Source organism: Lynx rufus, unplaced genomic scaffold, assembly GCF_022079265.1.
Source record: "Lynx rufus isolate CCGP_SWC_20201006 ecotype Redwood Valley unplaced genomic scaffold, mLynRuf1.p SCAF_27, whole genome shotgun sequence".
In the NCBI taxonomy this organism is placed as follows: domain Eukaryota; kingdom Metazoa; phylum Chordata; class Mammalia; order Carnivora; family Felidae; genus Lynx; species Lynx rufus.
The window spans coordinates 9,905,514-9,931,649 of NW_025814842.1; the positions used below are offsets into that span (position 1 = coordinate 9,905,514).

A 26,136-nucleotide genomic window follows, 5' to 3' on the forward strand; every position below is an offset into this window, starting at 1 on the left:
GGTGGCTCAGTCGGTTAAGCATCTGACTTCGGCTCAGGTCATGATCTTGCAGTTCATGAGGTCAAGCCCTGCGTCAGGCTCTGTGCTGACAGCTCAGAGCCTGGAACCTGCCTCAGATTCTGTGTCTCTCTCTCTCTGTTTGCCCCTCCCCCACTCACACTCTGTTTCTCTCTCTCTCAAAAATAAAGATTAAAAAAAAAAGTATTCAGTATTTCAGTAAGTTTTCATTAAAAAAAAACTTGCAAAAACTCAATGTAAAATTGGAAAAAAAAAAGTTTTCGAGTGTGCATATACATTGGGCCTAATAATACCCAGAAGCATTTTTTGAGTTATTTGTGAGTAACTTGTGGTCATTGCTTGATGTTTCCTCATCTCTTTTTCTTCTCCAACCCTTACCCCATCAACATTCTGGGACAGTGGTGGAGACTGCTAGCCTGATACCTTAGAGTATCAGTGAAATGGTGCTAAGGTGATGTCAACAAAAGAAGAGAATGGTTTCCATCTCACCTTTTCCATTATCCCACATGTTCCTTCGTGGACTCCACTCCACACCTGCTACAGTATGCTCTAGAAGGTTCTATGCAAAGGTCTATTCCCTAGCCAGGCTGTCTCCTGAGGGATAGGATTCCTGGCTTCCTGTGTTCCCAGTTCTAGCACTCGGTCACAGAGTCACTGCAAATGCCAACTGCTATCTCCTGTTAGTTTTCTCTCCTGCTTTCCTCGTGTGCCACTTGATTTCAGTAATTGTCATTTACAGAAATGATTTAATTCTTTTTCAAATCTTATTGGTCATTTTTTATGATCTCAGTACACTTTTAATAACTTCCTTTGTTTAAACACATTAAACTATACTTTAAAAAAATTTTGTTTATTTTTGAGAGAGAGAGAGAGATGCAAAGTATGAACGGGGGAGGGTAGAGAGAGGGAGATACAGAATCCAAAGCAGGCGCCAGGCTCTGAGCTGTCAGCACAGAGCCCAATGTGGGGCTCGAACTCACAAACCACGAAATCGTGACCTAAGCAGAAGTCAGACGCTTAACCAACTGAGCCACCCAGGTGCCCCTAGAATATACTTATGTACCACTTACAATTCCCTCTCCGTGACATTCATTTGACAACTTAATAGTACATATTTCTTTTTTTTCTTTTTAAGTAAACTGTACCCTCAACAAGGGGTTCAAATTCACAATCCCAACATCAAGAGTTGCATGCTCTCCCAACTGAGCCTAGTTGGGAAAAAGAGAAAAAAGAGAGTAGGGATGACAAAACAGGGCAGCAAAACTTGGGATGCTGGTCTCATCCATGATACCTGGAAGCCCCTGAGAGAGATCAGACGAATTACTTTAGGGAATACTGAAATGAAATTCTTGAACATACAGAATGTAGAATTCTTTTCCACTGTGACATGACTTTATTGGTCTCCTTAGGAATCAGGAGCGCAAAAAGGAACTGGACGGAAAGCAGATTGTGACTGCCAGAGCCTTGGGGGGTGGCAAACACGGAGCACCTGCTTAACGGGTCCAAGGTCATGAAAAGGTTTGGAGAAAGCTAGCAATGGCCACACAGTGTTGTGAATGTACTTATTACCACTAAGCGGTACCCTTTTAAATGGTTAAAATGGTAAATTTGATGTTGTATGCACTTTACCATAATCTAAAAAAGAAAAAATGAAAGAAAAAAAACCACTCATGAATGCCTCCTAAAGACCTGGAGCCATGGCAAACATACACTGGTTGCATTCAGTGTGCAGAGGGACGGAAGTGTAAATCAGACTACATGACAACTTCAAGAAGGATCTCCAAATCGTTTCTATCAAAAAGCTCCTCTGTGGGAGTAAGACAATTGGCAGGCACTCAGCCACCACCCCACCAGGCCCTGCCCCCACAACCTTCAATAAAGAAGCACTCAAATACCAACAAGACGTATTTCAAATAGTTTAATTTTAAAAATATTCTATTCAGTGCTAAAATATGTCTTCACTCACTGTTGCCCATTTCCATTTTCTTAAACTTTTTTGAACAAAAAATAAAATCACAAAGTTCAATTAAACATGCAGATTTCAAAGAAGAGGGAACTTTCTAGAAAGTCTGAGCTGAAGGAGTACTGTGGGGGATGGGTACTGTTGGCAGAACCTCAAATCCTTGCTGGGGCAGAGTCTGTGGCAAGAGGCAGGGGATGCTGGAATGAAACATACAGGTGAGACCAGGGAAAGCTGTGTGTGTATGTGTGAATGTGTGTCTGCGTGTGTGTGTGTGTGTGTTGGGGAAAGGGGGTGGTTGCAGCAGGGGACAAAGGACTGTCAGCAGCTGGAGAGCCCATGAGAGGCAGGATAACCTCAGGAATGGGCAGAAGTGTCAGGACAGAAATCTATACAGACTTTTCCGCCCTCGTGCACAGCCTTCCCTTCCCTCCAAAGTCTCTACCAGGCCTTCTCCAACAGCAGCTTACAGGCCCCTAGCCTGATAGGAAAGTCCATGAATCTACAGTCTCCATTCAAGTTCAAGTAACCCTGGGCACTCTCTTCTCTAGAGGGTGCCTTCCACATCTCCTTCCACATCCTCCTGTAGAAGAGCCAGCGGCTCAGTCCAGAGGTTCTGGAGCAGAGACTGCTACCTGGAGGTGACAGATGAACCTTGGGATGGCTGATGCCCCAGCCTACTTGGGGTGCAAAAAGAACATGAGCGCTCCTCTTCTCAGGAGCAAGCAAACACAGGTGCCAGGGACGGGAAGATGATGCTATCACCCCAAGTCCTATGTCACCCTTCCAGCCCAGAAGGCTCCTATGTGCAAGCTCTGGAGCCCAGTGCTTGCCCTTACCCCAGCAACAAAGCACGGCCAGAACCAGAATGCAATAAATAGAGGCAGGGGGCCAGGAGGCGAAGGGCGCCAGGATGGTGCTAGCTTTCTGATGCTGTCTGCGGCACTGCGGGTTGGTCCACACAGAAGCGTTTCAGGGGTGGGGCACCTGAGTCTTCCTCTTCCTCAGCAATCTAGGAGCAGTCAGAGCATGAAATTATAGGACCATCCCTCTGTACCAGAACCTCCCCATCCACCCTAATTACAGCCCAGAAGCCCACCCCCAACCTTCTTGCAGATAAACAAACCTCTTCCCCTACCTTATAACCTGGAGACACCAGCTTCCCTTGCTGCCTCCCCACCCTGGTCATAGCAAATCTGATGCTGTCAGCTCCAGTTCGCATCAACAGAGTCCGGACTTGTTTTTAGAAATGGGGAAACCCAAAGTGGCTCCTTACCTGTGTCTCTAGTGGAACCGGTTCTTCCTTCGTGAGGGTGGGAGGTTCATCAGCAACTTCTGAGGCGGGCAGGGAGGGCTCTGAAAAAGCAGCAATGTCAGTATAACTGCAGGGCCTCCTGAGACAGGAGACTCCTGTGGAATCTCCCTCAAGCTGGGGGAGCTCCCCTAAGAGCTATGTGGAGGCACCTTGGGGAAGAGCAACACTGGCCAGAGAATCAATATATGTCATCAGAAGAAATTTACAGGATATAATGCAAAGAGCATAATCTCTGAAGTCAGAAGGAATGAAATTGGAGACATCCGGTTCCACCAGTTGCTAGCTATGTGATCTCAGACAAGCAGTTTACCCTTTCTAGGATTCTACTTTGTCATCTGTACATGGTAGAGATGACAGCTGCTATCTCATAGGGTCTTTGAGAAAATTATACCAAGTATCAAACATGAAAAGTGCCTTACACAGAGCCTGGCACTCAATTGTGTTGCTTGTTTTCTTCTTTCATTCTGTGAGAGGGGAAAACACAACCCTTCCCCAAAACAGCTCAAACATTGACAAATGGCTCAAGGCTGCCAGGTCCATCTTCTCTAACCTCTTCCTCTAAAGAACAGAAACATCAAAAGCACAGGCCCTTCCAAGATGCTCATCCTGGGCCAACTGCGACTCACCCTCGAGGATCTCCTGGCCCAGAGTAGGGGGCTGGGAGTCATCTGTGCGGAAGTCAGAGGTGTGTGCTGGGCTCAGGGACTCACTCTGCTGGGGGCTGGGGCTTGAGTTGGTGCTGCTGTCCACCTTGAGTTGATAGACGTCAGACACAGAACTCTGGTTGCTGTTTTCATCTGAAAACCAAACATGACAAAGGCAACAGCTGATAGTAGTCATTTTTCTTGAGAGTAACGGTACAAGAGCCAAGAGCCTGGTGTCTCCTTAGACAGCCATGGGCACGACCAAACACAATGATCGCTGCTGCAGATGCCCCCAGAACCGAAGGCAAACAAACAAAGGTAGGGCAAATTATCCATAGTCTAAGAGAGTTCATTTAAACATTTTCTGTTTCACAACATATATTCTCAGCGCCAGATGCAGCCAAAATCTTTAAGTTCATGCAACATTTACATTTCAGGAAGGTCAGGGTATACTTAGTAATCCCTTCTTTCTTACTCACCAAGTATAGTTTGGACCGGGTATTTTCTCACTGTCCAGTGGAAAGGAGTGATGTAGCTGTGCCTCTCAACCTTTCTCACAACACGAGAGGTGTAGAAAATGCTAAAATCTGCCTGGCATTCTCGGCTATCTCAAGGAGCGTGGTGGTATCTAGAGGCGGTCACTCGGGCCCTTCAGTGGCCCAGGCTCCACTTGGCCACCTCAAGGACCAAGAAATTCCCATCTGGCATAGTCTGTCTGAAGGCTTAAAATCACCACCTAAGTTAAAAACTAAGGAGTCAAAAGCTCCTTCCTTTCCCTCCCCTCCAGCAGCTGGTCACCAAATCTGGTCCAGCCTACCGCTCTGACATCAGTGGTGTTCATTCCTTCCTCTCCTGCCACCTTAGTTCAGGCCTCCTTGTCTCTGGCTTGGCCTCCTGCAACAGGCACCTGACTGCCCTTCCTTCAGTCTCCCGTACTCCAGCCCACACTTCACGCCGTTGCCAGAGAGATCCCTCTAAGTCCTTCAGCGGTTCTCTGCTGCACAAAGGATACAATTCAAACTCCAGGGCTACCCTGGGCAGGCACAGATAGCCCTATCACAACTTACAAAATCTTTTCTGACCTACAGGCTTACTGACGACTGTTCCTCCATACAGCAGGCTTCCACACTGCAGCCTCGGCTCCAGCGAAGCGGACTAACCTAAGGCCTGCTTCAAGCACAGGTGTCCGGTATGACCTGCTCTTTCTGGTCTTCCTGGAAAGTCCCGATACATGCCACCAATCGGCTCGAGCACCACTTCCTCCGTGTCCCAGGTTCCTCTGGGTGACCACCCTATTATGCTCCTGTTGTACCTTGTGCACACCTACATTTACTATTTTACACACCAATTTCCATTGTGCTCTGTGCAAGCAGGCTCGGGGGCTTACTTGTCCTGTCCTTGGATCTCCAGTGCAGTACCCGGTACCTGGCACACAGCAGGAGTTCAGTAAATGTTCACTGAATGAAAGGGATGCGATGTAGGCCAGATTGAGGAAACGGAGCCTTGGATGTCTCCCAGAGCTTTGTGATTATTGGCCACCCCGCACATAACTAGAAAACTGTTCCCTCGTATTCTCCTTCCTCCACCATGCTCACTGACCTCAGGTGGCTGGGGGAGATGGGGAGAGGATCCCTGCACACTCCCAGCCTCGTTCCAAGCCCTTTCTAGTCTTTACTCCTACAAAGACCACGATCTTCTATGCTAAAACAGAAGCAACATTCTATTGTAAAAAGAATAAAGCTCTGTCACTTTTGAGCTTAGGCAAACACCTCTTCTCGGAGTATCGGCTTCCTTCAATAGGGATGATGATAACCGCTTACTTTAGGTCACAGGCCGAGGGGAAGAACAAAAATGAGAAGCTCAGTGCTTCTGAACAGCAGCCACCACACAGGTGTGAAGGCAGTACTGGGACCACAGTGCTGACACAGGCGGGACACTTACTGCAGGCTGGTTCCAGAGGCGGAACTTGGCTGACAGTGGATGGGAGAGGCCCTGGCTTTGGGTGGCCTGGTCTAAGGCACTGTCATCCTAAAACATACAGTCTAAAGAAAAGAGCTTCTCATCCAGAGAACCAGAACCTGATACGAAGCCTGTCACTTCCTAGTTATGTACCTCGAGATATGGAACTTCATCTCTCTGAGCCTCGGTTTCCCTACACGGAAAATGAAGCTGCTATCATCTACTTTGCAGGGTTGCTGTGAGGCTTAAATTAAAAGACTTGATGTAAAGTGCCAGCAAGATACCAACAAAACAGCAGGCACTGAAGTGACACCCAAAGCTATTCTTCTCATTATTAATGGGTTCATCTAAGTGCTGCTTTTCCTGCAAGGAAGACATACGGATGCAACTCACCCTGGAATTCAAGAAGGAGAGAGGAATTGGCTGAAGCATCAGAGGGAAAGCCATTAGGTTCCCGGGCTGCTGAACTGTTCGATTTTGACTTTTCTTTCTAGAAAAGGAAAAAAAGAGGAATATGACACAGCCAAGTGGGAGACCCACAGAGAGGGAGAAGGGTGCTAGTAAGACACCACAGAGGTCTGGATTACGACTGAACAGGAATAATGACAACAGTTTGAGAATCCAGGACCCAAGGAATAACAGAATCCTGGACAAGGTGTCCCCAAGTCTCAGTGTCTCTATGCTGTAAAACGGACCCTTCCAGCACTAATATGACTCAAAAGTGAGAAACAGATACGTAGGCTTCCACTAGAGCTCCCTGCGGTTCTCTTCTGCTTCCTGCCCTGAGCGAATGCTCTATCCAACTTGTTCCCTGTGTGGATGAACAGGAAATACAGAGTACTGATTTGAGAAGGATTCTTGTTTGGGTAGCACAGCAGCAAAAAGTGAAAGAGTGGACAAAGAAAGGAGTCGCTTTATATGTAATGCAAGCAGTGACGGGACAAAGGGGCCCCTCTAGTACGATTCCTGACAATCAACCCATCCACTCAAAATGATCACCCCATGTCTACCTCTGCCTAGAACATCATTTCCTTCGAGCAGGATGCAGGTTACACACATGGGTGACCACAGTGCAGAGGCAAGCACCAGCTTGCAACACAGGAGCCCACAGGAAAGGAAATAATCCATGCGAACGTTTGCAAGTGAGAGCAGCCAAAGTTTAAATCTGGGTAATCTCAAATTTACTAATTTATACTTTTTATACAAGTCTATTTATTGCACATGCATTTAATATTTGGTAACAGCTCTCAATCCTCTCTCTGCAACAAGTCAACTGTACACACCCGTGCACGTCTTTCCCTTCATTTTTTCCACATGCAGACATAATTTTAAGGCAATTACACTTTACATTTCACCACATGAACTACAGAAACACAATTTTTACTAGCTGCATTATATTCCATAAACCGTAATTCACTTAATCGCTTCTTACCTATTGGTAATTTTTTATAAATGTTTATTTATTTTGAGAGAGAGAGAGAGAGAGAGAGAGAGAGAGAGAGAGAGAGAGAGAGAGAATATCCCAAGCAGGCTCCACGCTGTCAGCATGGAACCCGACTCAGGGCTTGATCTCACGAGCTGCAAAATCATGACCTGAGCTGAAATCAGGAGTCAAAATGCTTAACTGACTGAGCCACCCAGCTACCCCTCACCTATTGGCCATTTAGCTTTAACTTATTTCGGGTTGTTTTGTTTGTTTTGTTTTTTTCGGTTTGTGTTTATTTAATGCCACTAGGAATAAAGCCACAATGCTCAACTTTCACTTCTTCTCTGGGTCATTTTATTTTGATAAATTCACACACAAAATATTCCTTCTAGATCAAAAAGTATAAACATATGATGTTTCTTGAAATACACTGTACCTCATGACTCTCTAAAAGGATCATAGCAATGTATTTGGTACAGATGCCAACATCTGGCTTCATCATTTTTTTCTGATCTCTCATTTGTTTTAATTTTAACGATTCTGTGTTCTGTAAGATACGTATTCAGTTTGAAAATTCTGAAAAAGGAAATCACCTGTACAACCAGACAACCTATCTATATATTTGTATGAAGATGGATCATGATATAATATTGCAACCTATTTCCCTCCCCCAATTATCTGTATTAAAAACATTTTCCAGGGCACATGGCTGGCTCAGTCAGTGGAGCGTGCGACTCTTGCTCTTGAGGTTCTAAGTTTGAGCCCCATGCTGAACGTAGAGAGGACTTAAAAATAAAATCATTAAGGGGCGCCTGGGTGGCTCAGTCAGTTAAGGGTCCAACTTCTGCTCAAGTCATGATCTCACGGTTTGTGGGTCTGAGTCCTGCATTGGGCTCTGTGCTGACAGCTCAGAGCCTGGAGCCTGCTTCAGATTCTGTGTCTCTCTCTCTCTCTGCCCCTCCCCCACTCACGTGCCCGCCCCCCCAAAATAAATAAAAACATCAAAAAAATTTTTTTTAATCTTTAAAAAATGTTTTCCCCTGTCACTTGAATACTCTTCTAGAACATCTTTTATAATGGTTACAAAGCTTTACAAGATAACAGGTGCATGATAACTTAATGAATTCTCCACAATACAATCTATTTTGTTTGCAATTCTTAAACACTCTGAACCACATTATAATGCTCAACAATGTAGATGTACCTTGTACACATCATGATTATCTCCTGAAAATAAGTTCCTAGAGATAAAACTTCTAGATCAAAGGGATAAACATTTTGAAAACGATCCCCCCCTCCACTGTACTGAGGTATAACTGACAACTAAACTGGTAAGGTATTTACAGTGCACACTGGGGACATGCCAGGCCATACACTGTGGAAGGGCTCCCGCCATCCAGTTCATTAGCACCGCCATCACTGAAAACTTTTCAATGTACATGTGAGAGCAGCCTAACCTGTGTAAAGTTTGTACCAATCTACCCTCGTCAATGGTGTCTCACTCCCTTGGATCTTTCCCACTTTCTCTTCACCAATTTGATCATCGTCTCCTGTTTTGCCTAATGTAGCAGATATATACTAGTACCTTAGAAGATGGCACACCACGTGAACCACTGGAGGACAGATAAACTGATGGACCTCAGCAAACACTGCGAGAAGCCCTTGGGAGACACCAAGGGAACCAGGTCCTAGGCAGGGAGAATGTGTTGTTGTTGTTTTAAATGTTTATTAATTAATTCATCTATTTAGAGAGAGAGAGAGCCTAACAGACTAAGACACTCAGGTGCCCCTGGCAGGCGGAATCTGAATTAGGAAATATGTGAGAAATGCATTGGGGCAGGGAAGGGCTTTCTACCAGTGCACCCCCCTCTCCACATACCCAAGAGATTTAATTGTCTGACCTTCGACCCCTAGTGGGTAATGGCACCACTAGAGCCAGGGCTGGATGAAAAATAAAGGGTGGCTCCAGAGCTCCCCTAACTTTCACCCAGCAGCTCTGTGGGGCTGGCAATGACAAGGAAGGCTGGCGGCTCCCAGATAAAGTGGCATCTGGAAGACTGGTACTAGGGACTTCCCTGGGAGGCAGGGGAAGAGGGACAGGGGATAAGGGAAAGGCTGAATCCCAAGGCTCACACAATGGCCTAAATTCACTCAGAGGAAGGAAAACCAGAGCCTGGGCTTACATCCTCCCTCAGTTACATACTTCTACCCATGGCAGCTCAGAGTCCCCCGGGAATAAAAACTGAGTGCACAGAAGAAACTAACCAGACTCCGGAGGAAACAAGCACCAGGAAAGACAAGAAACAGAACAAGCTATACCGGAAGAAGGACACTAACAGGACACGAGAATTTCAATAAAACACTGTAGGTCTCCTCAGAAAGAAGAGGATACTGGAAAGTTGTTCTGAAGAACCACCAACTTGAGGAAATTTGGTGTGAATGATGTAATTGTAATAACAGGACAAACATACAAAAAATAAGCAAGGATACAGAAAATTTGGGTAACATAATAAATGCTTGTTTATTGTTTAATTTTGTACCTAGAGAGTGTATTTGTTTTCATCACAAGTGAATGGTCCAAAAATCAATCACGTACTAGACCAGATAAAAAAAAAGTCCCAATAATCCCAAAGAACGAATATCCTACCAATTCAATAAAATCAGAACACCACTTTTAAAAAGACAGCTAAAAAATAATCCCACACAGGGGCACCTGTGTGGCTCAGTCGGTTGAGCGTCTGACTTTGGCTCAGGTCATGATCTCACAGTTGGTAAGATTGAGCCCCGTTTCGGGCTCTGTGCTGATGGCTCAAAGCCTGGGGCCTGCTTTGGATTCTGTGTCTCCCTCTCTCTCTGCTCTTCCCCCACTCATGTTCTGTCTCTCTCTCCTTCAGAAATAAATAAACATTAAAAAAAATTCTTTTTTAAATCTCACATCTAGAAATTAAAAATCATTGTATTTAACTTTGGATTGGGGCGCCTGGGTGGCTCAGTCAGTTAAGGGTCCAACTTCGGTTCAGGTTGCGATCTCACTGTTTGTGAGTTTGAGCCCCACTTCAGGCTCTGTGCTGACAGCTCAGAACCTGGAGCGTGCTTCGGATTCTGTGTCTCCCTCTCTCTCTCTGCCCCTCTGCTGCTTGTGCTCTCCCTCAAAAATAAATAACCATTAAAAAAATAATCAAAATAAAACAAACTTTGGATTAAAGAGGGAAACTAAAGAGGAATTTATAAACTTAAAACAATTACACTATCGATGACATTTTGATATGCATATATGTCAAAATTTGGGAGACAACTAATGTGAAAAAAAAATTTGTTTTCAGTAATCTCTATGCCCAAGGCGGGGCTCAAACTCACAAGATCAAGAGTCGCATGCTCCACTGACTGAGCCAGCTAGACATCCCTAAAGTGAAATGTATTTTTTTAAAAGAAAACAACGTCAGGCTCTGGGCTGATGGCTCAGAGCCTGGAGCCTGTTTCCGATTCTGTGTCTCCCTCTCTCTCTGCCCCTCCCCCGTTCATGCTCTGTCTCTCTCTGTCCCAAAAATAAATAAACGTTGAAAAAAAAAAAAAATTAAAAAAAAAAAAAAATAGGGGCGCCTGGGTGGCGCAGTCGGTTAAGCGTCCGACTTCAGCCAGGTCACGATCTTGCGGTCCGGGAGTTCGAGCCCCACGTCAGGCTCTGGGCTGATGGCTCAGAGCCTGGAGCCTGTTTCCGATTCTGTGTCTCCCTCTCTCTCTGCCCCTCCCCCGTTCATGCTCTGTCTCTCTCTGTCCCAAAAATAAACGTTGAAAAAAAAAAAAATTAAAAAAAAGAGAAAATCTAAATACACCAATCGCCATTAAAGCCACCATAACAATCATCCCTCAACCAAAAGCCCAGAAAGTACTAAAGGTGAGTTCTACCAAACTCAATTTTGTTCTAGAAATCAAAAGAGAGGGGCAATTGCCTAATTTGTTTTAGGAGGCTAATGTAATCTTAATGCCATAACAAGGTAAGGATAATATATTAAAAGAAAATTATAGACCAATTTCACTTATGACCCAGATGCAAGTACCTCAAATGAAGTATCTTAAATGTGAATTGAACACCAGCTTATATGTGGGGAAGCATATCCAAGTAGAATTTCTCTTAGGCATGTAAGAATGTAAAAGGGTCAACATCAGAAATTTTATTAATTCACCATACTAATACATTAAAGATTAGAGGAGGCAAATCACATGAACATTTCAGTAAACTCAGGAAAAGCAGCTGGATCAAGTCTAACATCTATTCATAATTTTTAATAAATCTTAGAAACCTAAAAAGAGAAGGGAGTATTTATTTTATTATTATTATCGTTAATATTTCAGAGGTAGCACACACTAGCGCAAGAGAGGGGATGAGAGAGAGGGAGAGAGAGAATCCCAAGCAGATTCCATGCTCAGCACTGAACCCGATGTGGGCTTGATCCCGTGACCCTGGGATCATGACCTGAGCCGAAATCAAGAGTGGGATGCTCAACCAACTGAGCCATCCAGGCACCCTGGGAAGTTTTATTTTGATAAAGGCTATCTTCCCAATAAACCTACAGCAAGAGAGAAAACTCGCCCTACTTAATATTAATAAATACTAAAAACTGATGGTAAATAAAAATCATTCCAGTGCAGGAGGAGATAAAATTACAACAAAACAGAATGGAGAGCTGAAAAACAGATCTAGATATGAATATGGCACACAACACAGATGACATCCCAAGTCAGCGGAGAAAGAATAGATTGTTTAGTAAACAGTATTAGGTGAAAAAGCTCTCTGTATGAAGGAAAATTAAAATTAGATCCATATCTCCATCATTAAAAAACAACAATAGCCAAAAACCTAACAGGACCAACTCTTGATTTTGGCTCAGGTCACGATCTAACAGTTCATGAATCTGAGCTCTGTGTCAGGCTGTGCACTGACAGTGCGGAGCCTGCTTGTGATTCTCTCTCTCCCTCTCTCTCTGCCCCTCCCTGGCTCACACTGTCTCTGTCTCTCTCAAAATAAATAAATAAACCTAAGAAAAAAACCAAAACCTAACAGAAGATGGGAGATGTTCTTTATGACCATGCAGTGGAGAATAATTTTCAAACAAGATTCAAAAAGCAAACCCGTATGAAAAAATTGGTTTGACACAAAATTAAAGGACATTATTGACAAAGTTCTCAGACAGGTGACATGTCAGACAGATGCCTGCAATGTACAAAAGTGACCAGAGTTTTCTGTAGCTACGGTATCAATGAATCCATGCAAATCAGAAAAGACCGGAAACCCAATACAAAAAATGCAAAAGAAATCAGAGAAGAGGTATTTAAAGGGATAAAAGGAAGTATGAATGGAAACCTGAAGAGAGACAATTATCAACCTCATGAGTGATCAGAGAAATGCAAAATAAACAAAGAGCTTGAAGACTGGCAGGACTGGTTATATCAAATGCCATGAAGTTGTGGCAGTGTGAGCCCCCAGGTACCCCTGGGGAAGTGTACTAACTACGCTGGTACAGCCCTTCTCGGGAGAGATTGGGCAGTGGTCAGTAAAAACAATTCGTGTGCACGCCCCGGGACAGCAATCCTACTCCTGGGCATCTAACCCACGAGTCCTCCAGAAGAATGGGACGGTTTAGGGGATGTCATCTGTGCTACCAAAAAGCTAGAGCTTTTGGTAGAAAGTACAGAAACAGACCCATATTTGGACACTTGAAATACGACAAAGGTGGCTCTACAGAGCAGGAGGAAAAGAACAATCTGTTCCATAACTGGCGCTGGGACAAATGCACATCCACGTGGAAAAAAATGAAATCAGGCCCTTACTTCAAAATACACAGAAATCAGTGCCAGGTGTGTTATAAATGGGAACTGAATAATGAACTTTTAGAAGACCATACGGAGATGATCTTTGTGGCCTCAAAGAAGGAAAAGGTAATTATTAAAAAAAAGATTAATTAATTCGTCTACATTAAAATTCAAAACTTTCAGGGGCCTGGCTGGCTCAGTCAGGATAGCACGTGACTCTTCATCTCAGGGTTGTGAGTTCAAGCCCCACCGTGGGTGTAGAGATTACTTAAACATAACACCTTTAAAAAAATTTTTTTTTTAAAGTTATGTACTCAAGGCAGCCTAAAGAGAGTGCAAAGACAAGCCATGGAATGGAAAAAGGTATGAAGAGTATACAATCGATGAAGGCTTTGTGTCCAGAATATAGAAAATTCCTGTAAGTCACAAGGAAAAAAACAATCAAAGAGACTTAAAGAGCCACTTTCTGAAACAGGAAATCCAAAAGGTTCAGTGCTAAACATTAAAAACATGTTCGGGGCACCTGGGTGGCTCAGCCGGTTAAGCGTCCGGCTTCAGCTCAGGTCATGATCTCACAGTTCGTGGGTTCATGCCCCACGTCGGGCTCTGTGCTGACAGCTCAGAGCCTGGAGCCTGCTTCCGATTCTGTGTCTCCCTCTCTCTCTGACCCTCCCCTGCTCATGCTCTGTCTCTCTCTGTCTCAAAAATAAATAAAACATTAAAAAAATTGTTATAAAAACATGTTCAAACTCATTAGTTATTACATAAGTAGTCACCAAACTAAAATCACAACTTATCTTTACATATAAGTAACAATACCAACTGTTGAGGATTTGGTGCAATGAGAACTCTATTCCTGGTGGGAATGTAAATTGGTACAACCACTCTGAGAAACAGTTTAGCATTAGCTACTCTAGGTCAACATATGTACACTCTAAGACCCAGCAATTCCACTCATAAGAATATTTCCTAGGAAAACCCATGTACAGGCTGACCCATATACTGAGTAAGAATGTTCACAGGAGCATTGTTTCTATTACCCCAAATGGGGAACAACCCAAAAAGCCATCTACAGGAGGATCAGAGAGGTAAATCAGGGCACGAGGCCTATAATAAAATTCCAAACAGCAATGAAAAGGGACAAATGCTCCAAAGATAACATGGGTGAATGTTACCAACCTAACGCCGAGCACAAAAAGCAAGACACAGGAAAACAGATACTTCATGATGCTGTTTGTATAAACTTAAAAATGTTTACAAAGGACTAGAGAAGTGGTAAGAAAAGCAAAAGTAGGAAAGAGAATTCTAGCGGGGGGAGGGGACACCATCAAGAGTCAAACACAGGCCTCTGGGGAAGTTGGCAATGCTCTGTTTGTTGACCTGGGTGGTTTTTACAAGGGTACTAGTTTTATGTTTTTTCATTATACTGACCGTACATTTATGTTTTATATACTGTCTGTATGTGTTTGATATTTGAGCTTTTTAAAAACAATTAGAGAAGAAAAGTTGGAGACAATCTACATGTTTGTCACTCGGAAAGTAGATAAATGTGGTCATTGCATATAAGAAAATACAATGCAAGATTCAAAGTTAATAATTCTATTCACAGCTACAGAAAGCACAGTGCTCTATAAATTTTAAAATATGAACATGATACAATGCTGTGTATTTTTCAAGAATACACAGCTATCCACATAAACCCATGGAAGAGGAATTTAAAAAGTATATATATATATTTAAAACACATATAATGTACTATAACGGACAGCTATTTGGCTAAGAGCAAGAGTCAGCAAACTTCTTACAAGGCCATGTAAGAAATATTTTAGACTTCGCAGGCTTTTAGGTCTTATGGCAATTACTCAACTCTGCCATCTGAACTCAAAAGCGGCCACAGACAATAAGGAAATCAATAGGCATGGCTGTGTACTAATTAAACTATACTATCACAGGGAGCAGGCTGAGGGTGTGGTTCATCAAGCCTTGAAAAAGAGGAATGGGTTAAGGAAAGGAAATAAAAGGGGGTAAAGAAAGAGAGACTTTCCATGGATCAACCACAGAGGGTGCCCCTGACGTACTTGCAGCTCAATTCTGGGGAAATAAATTCCTTTATAATTAAGAGACAATCAAGGAAAGAAAAGAAGGAAGTAAATGGTACCTTTTTGTTGTTTTGATTTTCTTCCACACTTACCTCCTTGCTGTCTGTTACAGGAACCCATTTAAATATCCTAAGGGATGTGTCACCCACAGTCACCCACTTTTTCTCCCTGAAAGAAAGACACTTCTTAAAACCGATAAATAATGAAACAGATTTTCTGTTCATAATATGATTTTATACTTCTCAGCAACTTATTCCTTCAATCTTTTACAAATAACTTTTTTAATGTTTATTTAATTTTGAGGGGGGGGTGGATCTGAAGCAGGCTCCACGCTGACAGCACAGCATGACAAAGACCTCAAACTCACCAACCGGGATATCAGAACCTCAGCCCAAGTCAGACGCTTAACTGACTGAGCCACCCAGATGCCCTCCCACCAATTTTTAAATTTATTTTAGTAACCTCTGCACCCAACATGGGGCTCAAACTCATGACCCTGACATCAAGAGTCACATGCTCTTCCAACTGAGCCAGCCAGGCACCCCACATTCCTTCAATCTTAAATGCCTTCCAAACTTCCTCTTCATCAAATTATACTTTACCTTTTGATGCAAAATCAACCCTTCCAAAAAGACGTCTCTATCAAATTCCTTTGGGTCCAAACCCTCTACTTGCCTTTCCTCATGTGCAGTGTACCAAAGCCCTTCTTACCTCACTGACTACACCAAGTACTGGCACATTTTCACACTCTGGTATCTACCTGGCATTACTTCTTTATTTTCCAAAAATTAATTCAATTCCACTGATGTTTACAAAGCCCTGTTATACAAGACCCTGCAGAAGACAAAGGATGTGTTAAGATACGGTCCTGACCTCGGAAGCACAAAGAAATAAAAAGTCAAGTAAGGAAATCAGTGTAACACATGAAGGTGATAAGGAAGTTGAGAAGGCTGCAAGACGGTTAAGATGAGGACATCCCCTGGCAAGGAGAACTCCTAGGACCCCTGTGGAACTCTAGGTTGAAACACAATTCTGTTTAAAAATAATCACAGGAACAGGACAGGATGCTTCCAAGTCTTACACTGGTTTCTGAAAGAGGTGAAGACTAAGCCACAAAAAGACTGCTTTAAGGTTTTATCTTACAAAGGAAGTTACTTAAAAAATGAGCAGTTTTCCCCCCATTCTTGAATAAGGACGAGATTATGGACAAGCAGAGTTGGGGAGCCTGAAGTATGACTTCTGAAAATTTCAAGTCCAAATGTGAGGTTACAAAAAAAGCAAAAAAAAGTAACCGTTGTGCCTGCTGATATTGAGAATGCTGTTCAGCAAATAGAAGAATGAACTACATACTTAAGACACTGAAATTAATTCCTATACAGAGCACTCCACTTTCTCATTTATTCAATAAATATTTGCTACACATGACCCTGTGCTAGACCCTGGGCACACAGGGAGCAATATATACGGTCCCTAGCCTCACAGAGCCTCCATTTCAATTGGAAACAGACACCAAACAACTCATTTCACAGTCGCTTAATCATTAGGCTTAACCACATCAAATTTCCACTTGTGTTAAGTTGAAAAGTCAAATATAGGAAATATCTTACAATTCAACCTAATACAATTGAGGAAAGTACTATGAAAGGGACCTGATTTAGATTGGGGATTTTAAAAGGTGTCCCTTGAGAAAGCAATTAAAAAAAATTTTTTTTTTTTTGGGGCGCCTGGGTGGCGCAGTCGGTTAAGCGTCCGACTTCAGCCAGGTCACGATCTCGCGGTCCGTGAGTTCGAGCCCCGCGTCAGGCTCTGGGCTGATGGCTCAGAGCCTGGAGCCTGTTTCCCATTCTGTGTCTCCCTCTCTCTCTGCCCCTCCCCCGTTCATGCTCTGTCTCTCTCTGTCAAAAATAAATAAACATTGAAAAAAAAAAAAATTTTTTTTTAATGTTTATTTATTTTTGAAAGAGAGAGACAGAGTGTGAGTTGGGGAGGGGCAGAGAGAGGGGGAGACACAGAATCCAAAGAGGGCTCTAGGCTCTGAGCTGTCAGCACAGAGCCTGACAAGGGGCTTGAACCCATGAGCCATGAGATCATGACCTGAGCCGGTCAGATGCTTAACTGACTGAGCCACCCAGGTGCCCCGAGAAAGCAATTTTTGAGCAGATCTAGTAGTTAACTAGGCAAGGAGGAAGAGAGGGTAGAGAAGGATGCCTGGCAGGACATGGCTCCAGCTGAAAGATGGCCATCAACCCCCAGGAAAAGACGGCAGTTTGAACCAGGTGGGTAAGGTAGGAAGGATCATCTTTGATCTTTGGTCTTTAACCTAAGAGCAAGAAGGGTTCACTGAAGCCTTGTTTCTTAAGCGGGGGAGTGCTATGATAATATTTACACTGGAAAGAAAGTGAAATCACTCTGACTGCAATGTGATGAATGGACTGAGTAATGAGGAAGAGTTGAAGCAAGGAGACCATAGAAGCTAAGAGTTCCAGGTGAGAGGATGGTCATCTGGCCTAAACTGCAGGTAGGAACAGAAACAGCCAGAAGACAAAGATGCGCCGATTCTTAGGTTTCACCAAAAAACCCTAGGATTAGATTTGGAGGGGAAAATAAATCATTGTTTAACTAGTATGTATGCGTCCCAACTACAATAAAGACTTTACATATAAAGAGATAAGGAACTTAAACTTGAGTACAAATGAATAAACACGCAAAAAAAAAAAAAAAATTCCAAGGTAACAACGCCTCTAAAAGGGGGTGGAGGACGAAGGGCTGGAAGTCTCCCGCTGAGGGAGTTAACCCCTACTTGGGCTTTAAAACTATTACTAGCTGTCAGCTAGAGAAAAGGGCTCATGAACTTGGTGCAACAGTTGTCTGTTAAAGTTTAATGTGAAAATACATCAAAGTTCCTCATACAAAATAGGCGGTTTGGGGTGCTTGAGTGCTCGGTTGAGCCACCGACTGTTGATTTCGGATCAGATCATGATCCCCCTGTCTGGCTCTGCGCTGAGTGTGGAGACTGTTTGGGATTCTGTCTACCCCTCTGTCCTTCTCCCCCACTGGCTAGCTCTCTCTTAAAAAAAAAAAAAAAAAATAGGCGGTCAACCGGCCCTGCAATGAACATTACACCAGCCGTTTCCAAATAAGGGTGGGGTCCCAACTCTCAACTGCTTAACCAACAGCTGGCAGCACCAAGAAAAAAACGCCTACCCAGTTGGCTGCGTGTGGACCGGTATCAGGAGAAAGAGAGGGAGTTTGATTCCGATGACCACGCCTGTTCTCGTGACAGGTAGGTTCAGCGTGAGCTCTCACCAAACTTACAGCGAGTTACTACGTAGAGCGCTCGGTCTGGCCGGCGGGGACCCCCCAGGGATTGTTAGAGATATTATTTGGGGCAGTTAAGAACGCAAAAGGCTCCTGAAGCAGGCGGGCGCAGGGACAGAACCGCGGAGCCCCGCGTCCAAAAGCGGTCCCGCGGCCCCAGCGCGGCCGGAAGTCGGCAGACCCTCTGGGAGACGCGCGACCCTTGGGCAGGTGGGCGGGCCTCGCGAGCCGGGCGACCCGCTGATTGGTGGCAGCCGCGCGCCCTCTGACCTCACGCCGACGCGAGCTGCACCCTCCTCCCGCCTTCTCCCGCTCCCCCCTCCCCCCAAGCGCCTGCCGGTCGGCTCCCACCCTGCCAGCTAGTACCGCGCTCCTCTGGGCCAGGGCCGGCGACTACCACCGGCACTCTCTGCCCCAGCCCCTCACCATTTCCGCACTTTCTCGATGGCCGCCATCACCTTCTTGATGTCGTCCTTGGCCCGACTGCGGGTCTCGGCCCGGACCGACCGGCCCGACATGGCGGCAGCGGGAGCGGCGGGGGCTGGGGCACTGCTCCCAAGACACGGGGAATCGCGCGCCTCACGCGCCGCCGCCCGCCCGCCGCAGCAGCGTCACAGCGGCAGTCTCCCCCTCCGTGCGCGCGTGCGCGAGGAAGCGCGCGCACCCACCCGCCTCTTGGGGCTCAAGGCCTCAGCGCGCCTGCGCGCCCCGCCCCGGGCGTCCCTCCCTAGGCGCCCCGGGAGTCCCCTCGGCCCCCACGCAGGCCGGGGTGCGCGGCGGCCAGGCGGCACGTGCTGTTGGCAAGGCGAGGTGCGAGGCGCTACCGGTGGGGTCCCTGGCTCTCAAGTGGTTTGGATGTCGGCACCTTTGTCCTCTGGCCCGGGTTGTTGCCATTACTTATGCTTTATGCACTTGACCCTGACGGGTGCGGGGTCCTGTTACCTCTCCAGTGCCCTCGCTTTCCAGTTATTCTGCGGTGCTCTAACCACAGAATTTCACACCTTTCTTCAGGATGCCTTCTGACTTTTGCACACACCTGTTCCCTACTTGGAAGTTTCTCATTGCTTTACCTGATTAACTGACTACTTGTTTAACCTCCAGCTCAAACTCAGGGAAACCTTCCCCGATATTGTCGGGTTTCACGTAGCATGCCACATCACTGCCTTATTTTAATTCTGCAATCATTAACTGAATGGTGCCTGCCTTGTACAGGGCTCTGTGCTCAATGCAGAGAACGAAAATCTGGGGTTTTGCCTTCGAAGAGCTTCCAGTTTAGAAAAACCCGTAGACCGGAAAGCAGTCATTTCAAACGTCATTTTATAAATGATAGGCTTAAGGAAGTTCAAGATGCTATAACAGCCCTAATCTACAGGAAGGGTGTCCAGAGGCTTCTGGGAAACTATAACCCTGAAGCTGACCTCTGAAAATAGGGTACATGCAATTGCTCCGAGGCCTGTGTCCACAGACATTGTAGAACATGTTCAATAAGTGTTCGGGTGAATGTTTAGTTTTGAGTATAGCTCCCTTGCTCTCCCTACCCCACCCCCCAACAGGCATTTATTGATGCCTGCAGTATTAATGGGAGGATCCTATAGTGGCTGCCTCAGGAGACATGAAGGAAGCAGGTGACAGTTTGCGTTGATTGGTTGGTAGTGGCTACTTCTCTCACCGCTAAAGAAACATCCTTCTGTGTGCCCCAGAGAAATGCCTCGCTAACTCTGAACTTGACACAGCCTATGTTCAGCCTTTCATGATCAACTAACTAACGTCATGGCTTGATAAGCATATGCTGTCTTGCTAATGAGAAGCCCACGAATAACGGCTGCCTGACTGAGGAGTGGAAGAGCTAAAGCAGCATGTGAAGGGAAGGGATGATTCTAGAGTGGAATGAAAGGTGACACATCTGTTTCTCAAGCCCAAATGATCCAAAATAATTCAATGTAAGTGCTGCCTGAGCACCTGTTATATGCCCTATGGCATATAGGACACTGTGATGCCAAGATGAGTAAGACACACTCCCTGCCCTTGAGGTGAGGATAAGGAAAGCAGTAAGAAAATAAAACAAGGCAGAGCATGGCAAGTGCCGTGAAAGAGGCCAGCTCCCTAGAATTCTCCAATCCCGTTCGGAGGTCCCCCTGGTCTAAACACACAGCTCAACTCCTGACAGTCATGTCTAACTTCTCTCTCACCCTTGTCCAAGTCCTGGCCAGTCTTCCAGCTGACGTTTCTCACCTATTGCTTCTCTCCACTCCAAGGCTGCTACTCCTTCTAGCAGCTCTAGCCTTCTGTGCCCATCTCTCCTCCAGCCCGCCCTTCCAGTCAGCCACCTTCCTCAGGCCATCCCCTGCTCTGAAGACCCAGTGAGCTCCCTTTTCCTGCCCACATTTGTGCACCTAGCCCTACATTCCCCCACCTCATCTCCACTGGGACTCTTCCTGCATAAGAAAATGATTAAAGTGAGTACCTACCAACTACTCCCCACAGGCCACACAAATGCCCTCTGTTGACATCCTTTTCTAAAAAAAAAAAAAAATCACACATTGACATTTTTTAGGTGCAAGCCCTGTGCCAGCTGCTGAGGAGGATGCAGAGATGAGTCAGCCCAGACCTCTGCCTTGGGCAACTTGCATTCAAGACAGTGACTTCCTCTCTCAGAGTAAAAGCCACTACGGTGGCCTGCAATGCCCCATCTGTCCCCAGACCTCCTCTCACTAACTCTCTGACTTCCTCTCCTATAACTCTACCCTTTGCTGTCTCTGCTCCAACGACACTGGCCTTCTTTGCTCGTCTGAAAACATCCAGCAAAGTTCCTGCCTCAGGGCCTTTGCACTGCAGGTCCCTTTACCTGAAACACCCATACCATATATATTTCATGGCTCATTCTCCCACATCCTTCAGTTCTTTACTCAAATGTTATCTTCTCAATGCAGCCTTTCTTAGCCACCTGTGGAAGAATGCAGTATCCATCCCCCTGGCACACTCTGTATCCCCCTTCCACAATTGATTTTTCTCCAGAGCATGCATCACCACCTGAAACACTATTTTACTTGTCTATCTTGCTTATTATCTATCCTTCCTTTCAGTAGTTCTGTGAAGGTAGCAACATGGTCTGTTTTGTTATGTTCACTGATTACCCCTAGTAGCATCTAAAACAAGAGACTGAGGGCACTTGGCTGACTCAGTCGGTACGGCATGCAAGTCTTGATCTTGGGGTCATGAGTTCGAGCCCCATGTTGGGTGTAGAGATTACTTAAAAATAAAGTCTTTTTTAAAAAAAATAATAAAATAAAATGAAACAGAGCCTGGGACTCAGTAGGTGCTCATTACATATTTGTTGAATGAATACCCCACCTCAATGCATCCTCTTCCATGAAGCCTTCCCCAGGTCACTCTGAGTAGGAGGAAGAATGCCTCCCTTCCCTGAATCCCCACAGGACCCTGAATACAGTCTGCATTACACTCAGCAGCAGGGATTTCCAGGACAGGCAAGAGAAGCCACCCTGAGGACCACAGGACACTGGGTGTACGTCATCCCTCATATGTTCCCAAAGATCCTATGCTTAACCATAATTTGAAGTTCTTGTTCATTTGGCCTTTATTTACTTTTTAAACACTTATTCATTTTTGAGAGACAGGGAGCAAGAGAAAGAGAGAGAGCAGGGGAGGGGCAGAGAGAGAGAGGTAGACACAGAATCCGAAGCAGGCTCCAGGCTCTGAGCTGTCAGCACAGTCTGACACGGGACTCGAACTCATGAACCGTGAGATCATGACCTGAACCGAAGTCAGATGCTTAGCTGACTGAGCCACCCAGGTGCCCCTCATTTGCTCTTTATTATCTGCTATCCCCTGGAGCATCAGCCCTGTGAGGGTGGGGACCCCGTGCTCAAGTCCACCATCACATCCCTAATGCCTAGCACGACACTTACGACGGAGAATGAATGAATGAATGAATGAATGAATGAATGCCATTCTTTCCCAGCAGACTCTCTTCAGGGCCCACCATCCACCATGTTCTCCCTCTCTGCCCTGTCCACGTGACCTGTAGAGCACCCCACTTTCCCTGTCAGAGTGACATAGCCCCACCGCAGCCCTCCGGCTCCCTCAACCAACACACGTACCTACGGCCCAGCGCACTCGCGACGACTGTGGCTCTTCTAAAATCCTTTCTGTGGCTCCCCATTGCCTCGGTGCAAACTTACACGGTGGCATTACTCAGGTCCCCCGATATGACCTTGGTCACAGGGAAACAAGAATGCTAGGAGAGAGAAGCTGGGGTCAGAATCCCAGCTCAGCCACACACTTGTGTCATGGCTTTGCCATAGTCACCTAACCACTCTGAATCCCAGTTTCGTCTGGGTTTTTGTTTTACTTTTCTGTGAAGTGAGTTCGCTAACGACGGCTCTGTACCTCACAGGGTTGTACTGAGGATCTGGTGAGGTGGGAGAGTGGATGAACTTGGGAAAGTACAAAGTGCCTTGCAGGCAGAAATGCTTTTCAGTTTCCAGTGCCACTGCTCTGCCTGTACTTAGTTCCAGCTAAACAAGACGTGTTCCCCGTTCCCTGCACAGACGTCGCACATTCCCAGCTCTGTGCGATGACGCACACTGCCTCTCCCCTGAGCAAGGTCGCTCTCTCTCTCTCTCTCTGAACCTGCTTTCCGCCCTCCTTTTGAAATGCCCACCTCTCAAGACTCACCTCCTCCACTGCGGTCCTCGAAGCATGTAATCCCACCCTTGCTCGGACCCCCAGGGCACTGGATTCACCTCTGTCGGCCCCCTCCTTTTATTTTACCTTCTGGAAAGCTGAGATCCTCACCAGGCTGCTTCAGTGGAGGACAGGGCCCGAGGAACCTGGTGATGCCCATGGTTCCAGCCTAGAACCCTGAGTGCCCATCTCCCATGCTGGTTTCTGCGAGAACCTGTTTGAAGACAGGCCTCGAGGAGGAAGAGCCTGAACTATGCTGGAGTTCTTCTCCCTTCCCTCCATCTTGGGTTGTGTTACAAGCCCTGTTGAGAGAGAAGACAGAGTACCAGGATCAGGGTGGTCTTTCTGTGAAAGGCACTTTGCAGCTGTACTCCCCTACAAGGCCACAGAGGCCCAAGAACCAGTCCTGAGGCATAAGGGAAACCTACGAGTGCTTGTGAAGGACTCCCCATGCCTTTGTAAGCTGGGACAGTGAACTGGAATTCCTTGAGAGGTTGTATGGGCTAAAAATGGAAGGTTCAAGAAGGACTTTAAAATATTCACAGGCGGTGGGTCCCTCATGCATTGCTAATGAGCAGTGCCAGGAAGTGAGAAACAAGAGTACAGCCGGCAGTGAGGAGCTTCGCACCGTGGGAGCGCTCTCCTTTCTCTCTCCCGGCCATCCTGGTGGCGGCTCTGGGTTGGGGCCGGCCGCACCTAAGGCAGGAAGCCGGTGGCTGCAAAGGAGATGAAAAAGTCGCTGGAGTCAATCAGCTCTAGGCTCCAGCTTGTTATGGAAAGTGGAATGTACGAGGGTACATTGCCAGGGTACGAGCTGACTGAAAATGATCAGACGTGGCGAAGTGGAACTGGTCACCCTCGCCAACAACTGCCCAGCCTTGAGGAAACCTGAAAGAGAATACTGTGCCATGTTGGCCAAAACGACGGCGGCAACAATGCTGAGCTGGGCACGGCTTGTGGGAGATACGAGAGTTTGCACGCTGGCTATCACTGATCCAGGTGATTCTGACATCATTAGAAGCATGCCAGAAGAGACTGGTGAAAAGTCAATCACACAAAATTTCTCTTTAATAAAACTGGCCAGGGCGCCTGGGTGGTTCAGTGGTTACGCGCCTGACTCTTGGTTTCGGCTCAGGTCACCATCTGGCGGTGTGTGGGCTTGAGCCCCACGTCGGGCTCTGCGTCGACACTGTAGAGCCTGCTTGGGATTTTCTCTCGCCCTCTCTGCCCCTTCCCTGCTTGTGTGTATGCATGTGAGCTCTCTCTCTCTCTCTCTCTCTCAAAATAAACAGATATTAAAAAAAAAAAAAAACAACTGGCCAGAGCCCATTAAAAAAAAAAAAACAGAAAAGAAAAAAGAATACAGCCAGTGAGGGCTAGACAGAGGCAGAGAGGGTCCAGTGCTGCCCCCAACGGTGATGACTACTCCTCCCCCCCCCCAAGAAACTTGTTAAAATGCAGATCCCTGGACCCTGTCCCCAAGGTTTTAATCTCCATAGTTCTGTGATACAGCTTGGGCACATGTATTTTATTCTCATTATATTTATCTTAATATATAACACATCCACCTGCTGGAAAATTAAAAGGCTACAATGATGTCAGTAATTTTGAAGCTGGGTGATGGGTACGTGGGGTTCGTGATCCTGTTCTCCCTCCTTTCATTATACTCTGAAACTGTCTATAATAAAACATTTTTGTAAAAGTATGCAGTGAAGTTCAAAGGTTAAAACAATAAAGCAAGTCCCTCCCTTTCCTACAGTCACCTTGTGGTCACCCTGTTCCTCACTGCCTCACCTTCCAGAGACAGTCTACACCCATGGTCTCAACCTGGATGCACCTGGGAAGTTTCAACATGTATTGAAGCCTACTCTCCACACACACACACACACACCCCAGTCCCCACCCCCCCTCCAGAGATACTGATTTAAGAGTCTGCAGCCTGGACATTGGGGCTTGTTTGGTAAGCTTTCCAGATCCCTCTAAAGTATGGCCAAGATTGAGAGCTACTGGTCCACACAGTTATGAACACACATACAAAAGTACATATTCCTTTGTTTTTCCACACAAATTATAGCACACTCTATGCATTATATTCTACTTTGATTTGATTTCACCTAATATACCATTGTATTTGTTTTCTGTTGCAGTGGTGGCAAATGACAACAAACTTACTGGCTTAAATAGCGTAAGTGTATTGTCTTTTCTTTCTCCCCCATGGTAAGTGTATTCGTTAATCCCCATCATCTACTTCACCCATCCCCTACCAACCTCCCTTCTGGTAACCAGCAGTTTGTCCCCCCATAGTTAAGAACCTGTTTCTTGGTTTGTCTCTCTTTTCCCTTTGTTCATTTGCTTTCTTAAATTCCACATATGAGTAAAATCATTTGGTATTTGTCTTTCTCTGATGGAGTTATTTTGCTTACCATTATACTCTAGCTCCATCCATGTCATTACAAATGGCAAGACTTCTTTTTTATAGCTGAATAATATTCCATTATATATGATATATATCATATATATATGTATGATATATATATGTGTGTACGTGTATGAGATATACATATACATATATAGCATCTTCTTTATCCATTCATCAATCAGTGGACACTTGGGCTTCTTCCATATCTTGGCTATATGTAAATAATGATGCTATAAACATCAAGGTGCATGTGTCCCTTTGAATTAGTGTTTTTGTATTGTTTGGGTAAATACCCAGCTGTGTGATTACTGGATCGTAGGGTAGTTCTATTTTTCATTTTTTGAGGAACATCTGTATTATTTTCCAGAATGGCTGCACCAGTTTCCATTCCCACCAACAATGTGCAAGGGTTCCTTTTTCTCCACATCCTTGCCAACACCTGTTGTTTCTTGTGTTGTTGATT

The 26,136-nt window shown here is 45.5% G+C and overlaps 1 protein-coding gene and 1 pseudogene across 1 annotated transcript; one reads left to right on the top strand and one right to left on the bottom strand.

Moving 5' to 3' along the window:
• Nucleotides 1-1,920: 1,920 nt before the first annotated feature.
• On the bottom strand, nucleotides 1,921-19,141 carry BCL7B (BAF chromatin remodeling complex subunit BCL7B). Its single transcript, XM_047089420.1, has 6 exons — nucleotides 18,977-19,141; nucleotides 15,325-15,400; nucleotides 6,290-6,386; nucleotides 3,920-4,090; nucleotides 3,255-3,334; nucleotides 1,921-2,990 (listed from the first exon to the last, which is right to left on the bottom strand). Exons 1-6 carry the CDS (start codon nucleotides 19,066-19,068, stop codon nucleotides 2,898-2,900), a joined length of 609 nt encoding a protein of 202 aa, XP_046945376.1. The 5' UTR covers nucleotides 19,069-19,141; the 3' UTR covers nucleotides 1,921-2,897.
• On the top strand, nucleotides 19,067-25,414 carry LOC124519366 (uncharacterized; annotated as a pseudogene).
• The last annotated feature ends 722 nt before the right edge of the window (nucleotides 25,415-26,136 follow it).

What these genes read in the sequence shown, in the direction of transcription:
- BCL7B (XM_047089420.1), bottom strand. Translation starts at nt 19,068, where the DNA reads ATGTCGGGCCGGTCGGTCCGGGCCGAGACCCGCAGTCGGGCCAAGGAC. An exon ending in TCTCCTTCTTGAATTCCAGG is followed by an intron (nt 4,091 to 6,289) that starts GTGAGTTGCATC and finishes TTTGGTTTTCAG; the next exon opens with ATGAAAACAGCAACCAGAGT. An exon ending in GGGCCAGGAGATCCTCGAGG is followed by an intron (nt 3,335 to 3,919) that starts GTGAGTCGCAGT and finishes CTGCTTTTTCAG; the next exon opens with AGCCCTCCCTGCCCGCCTCA.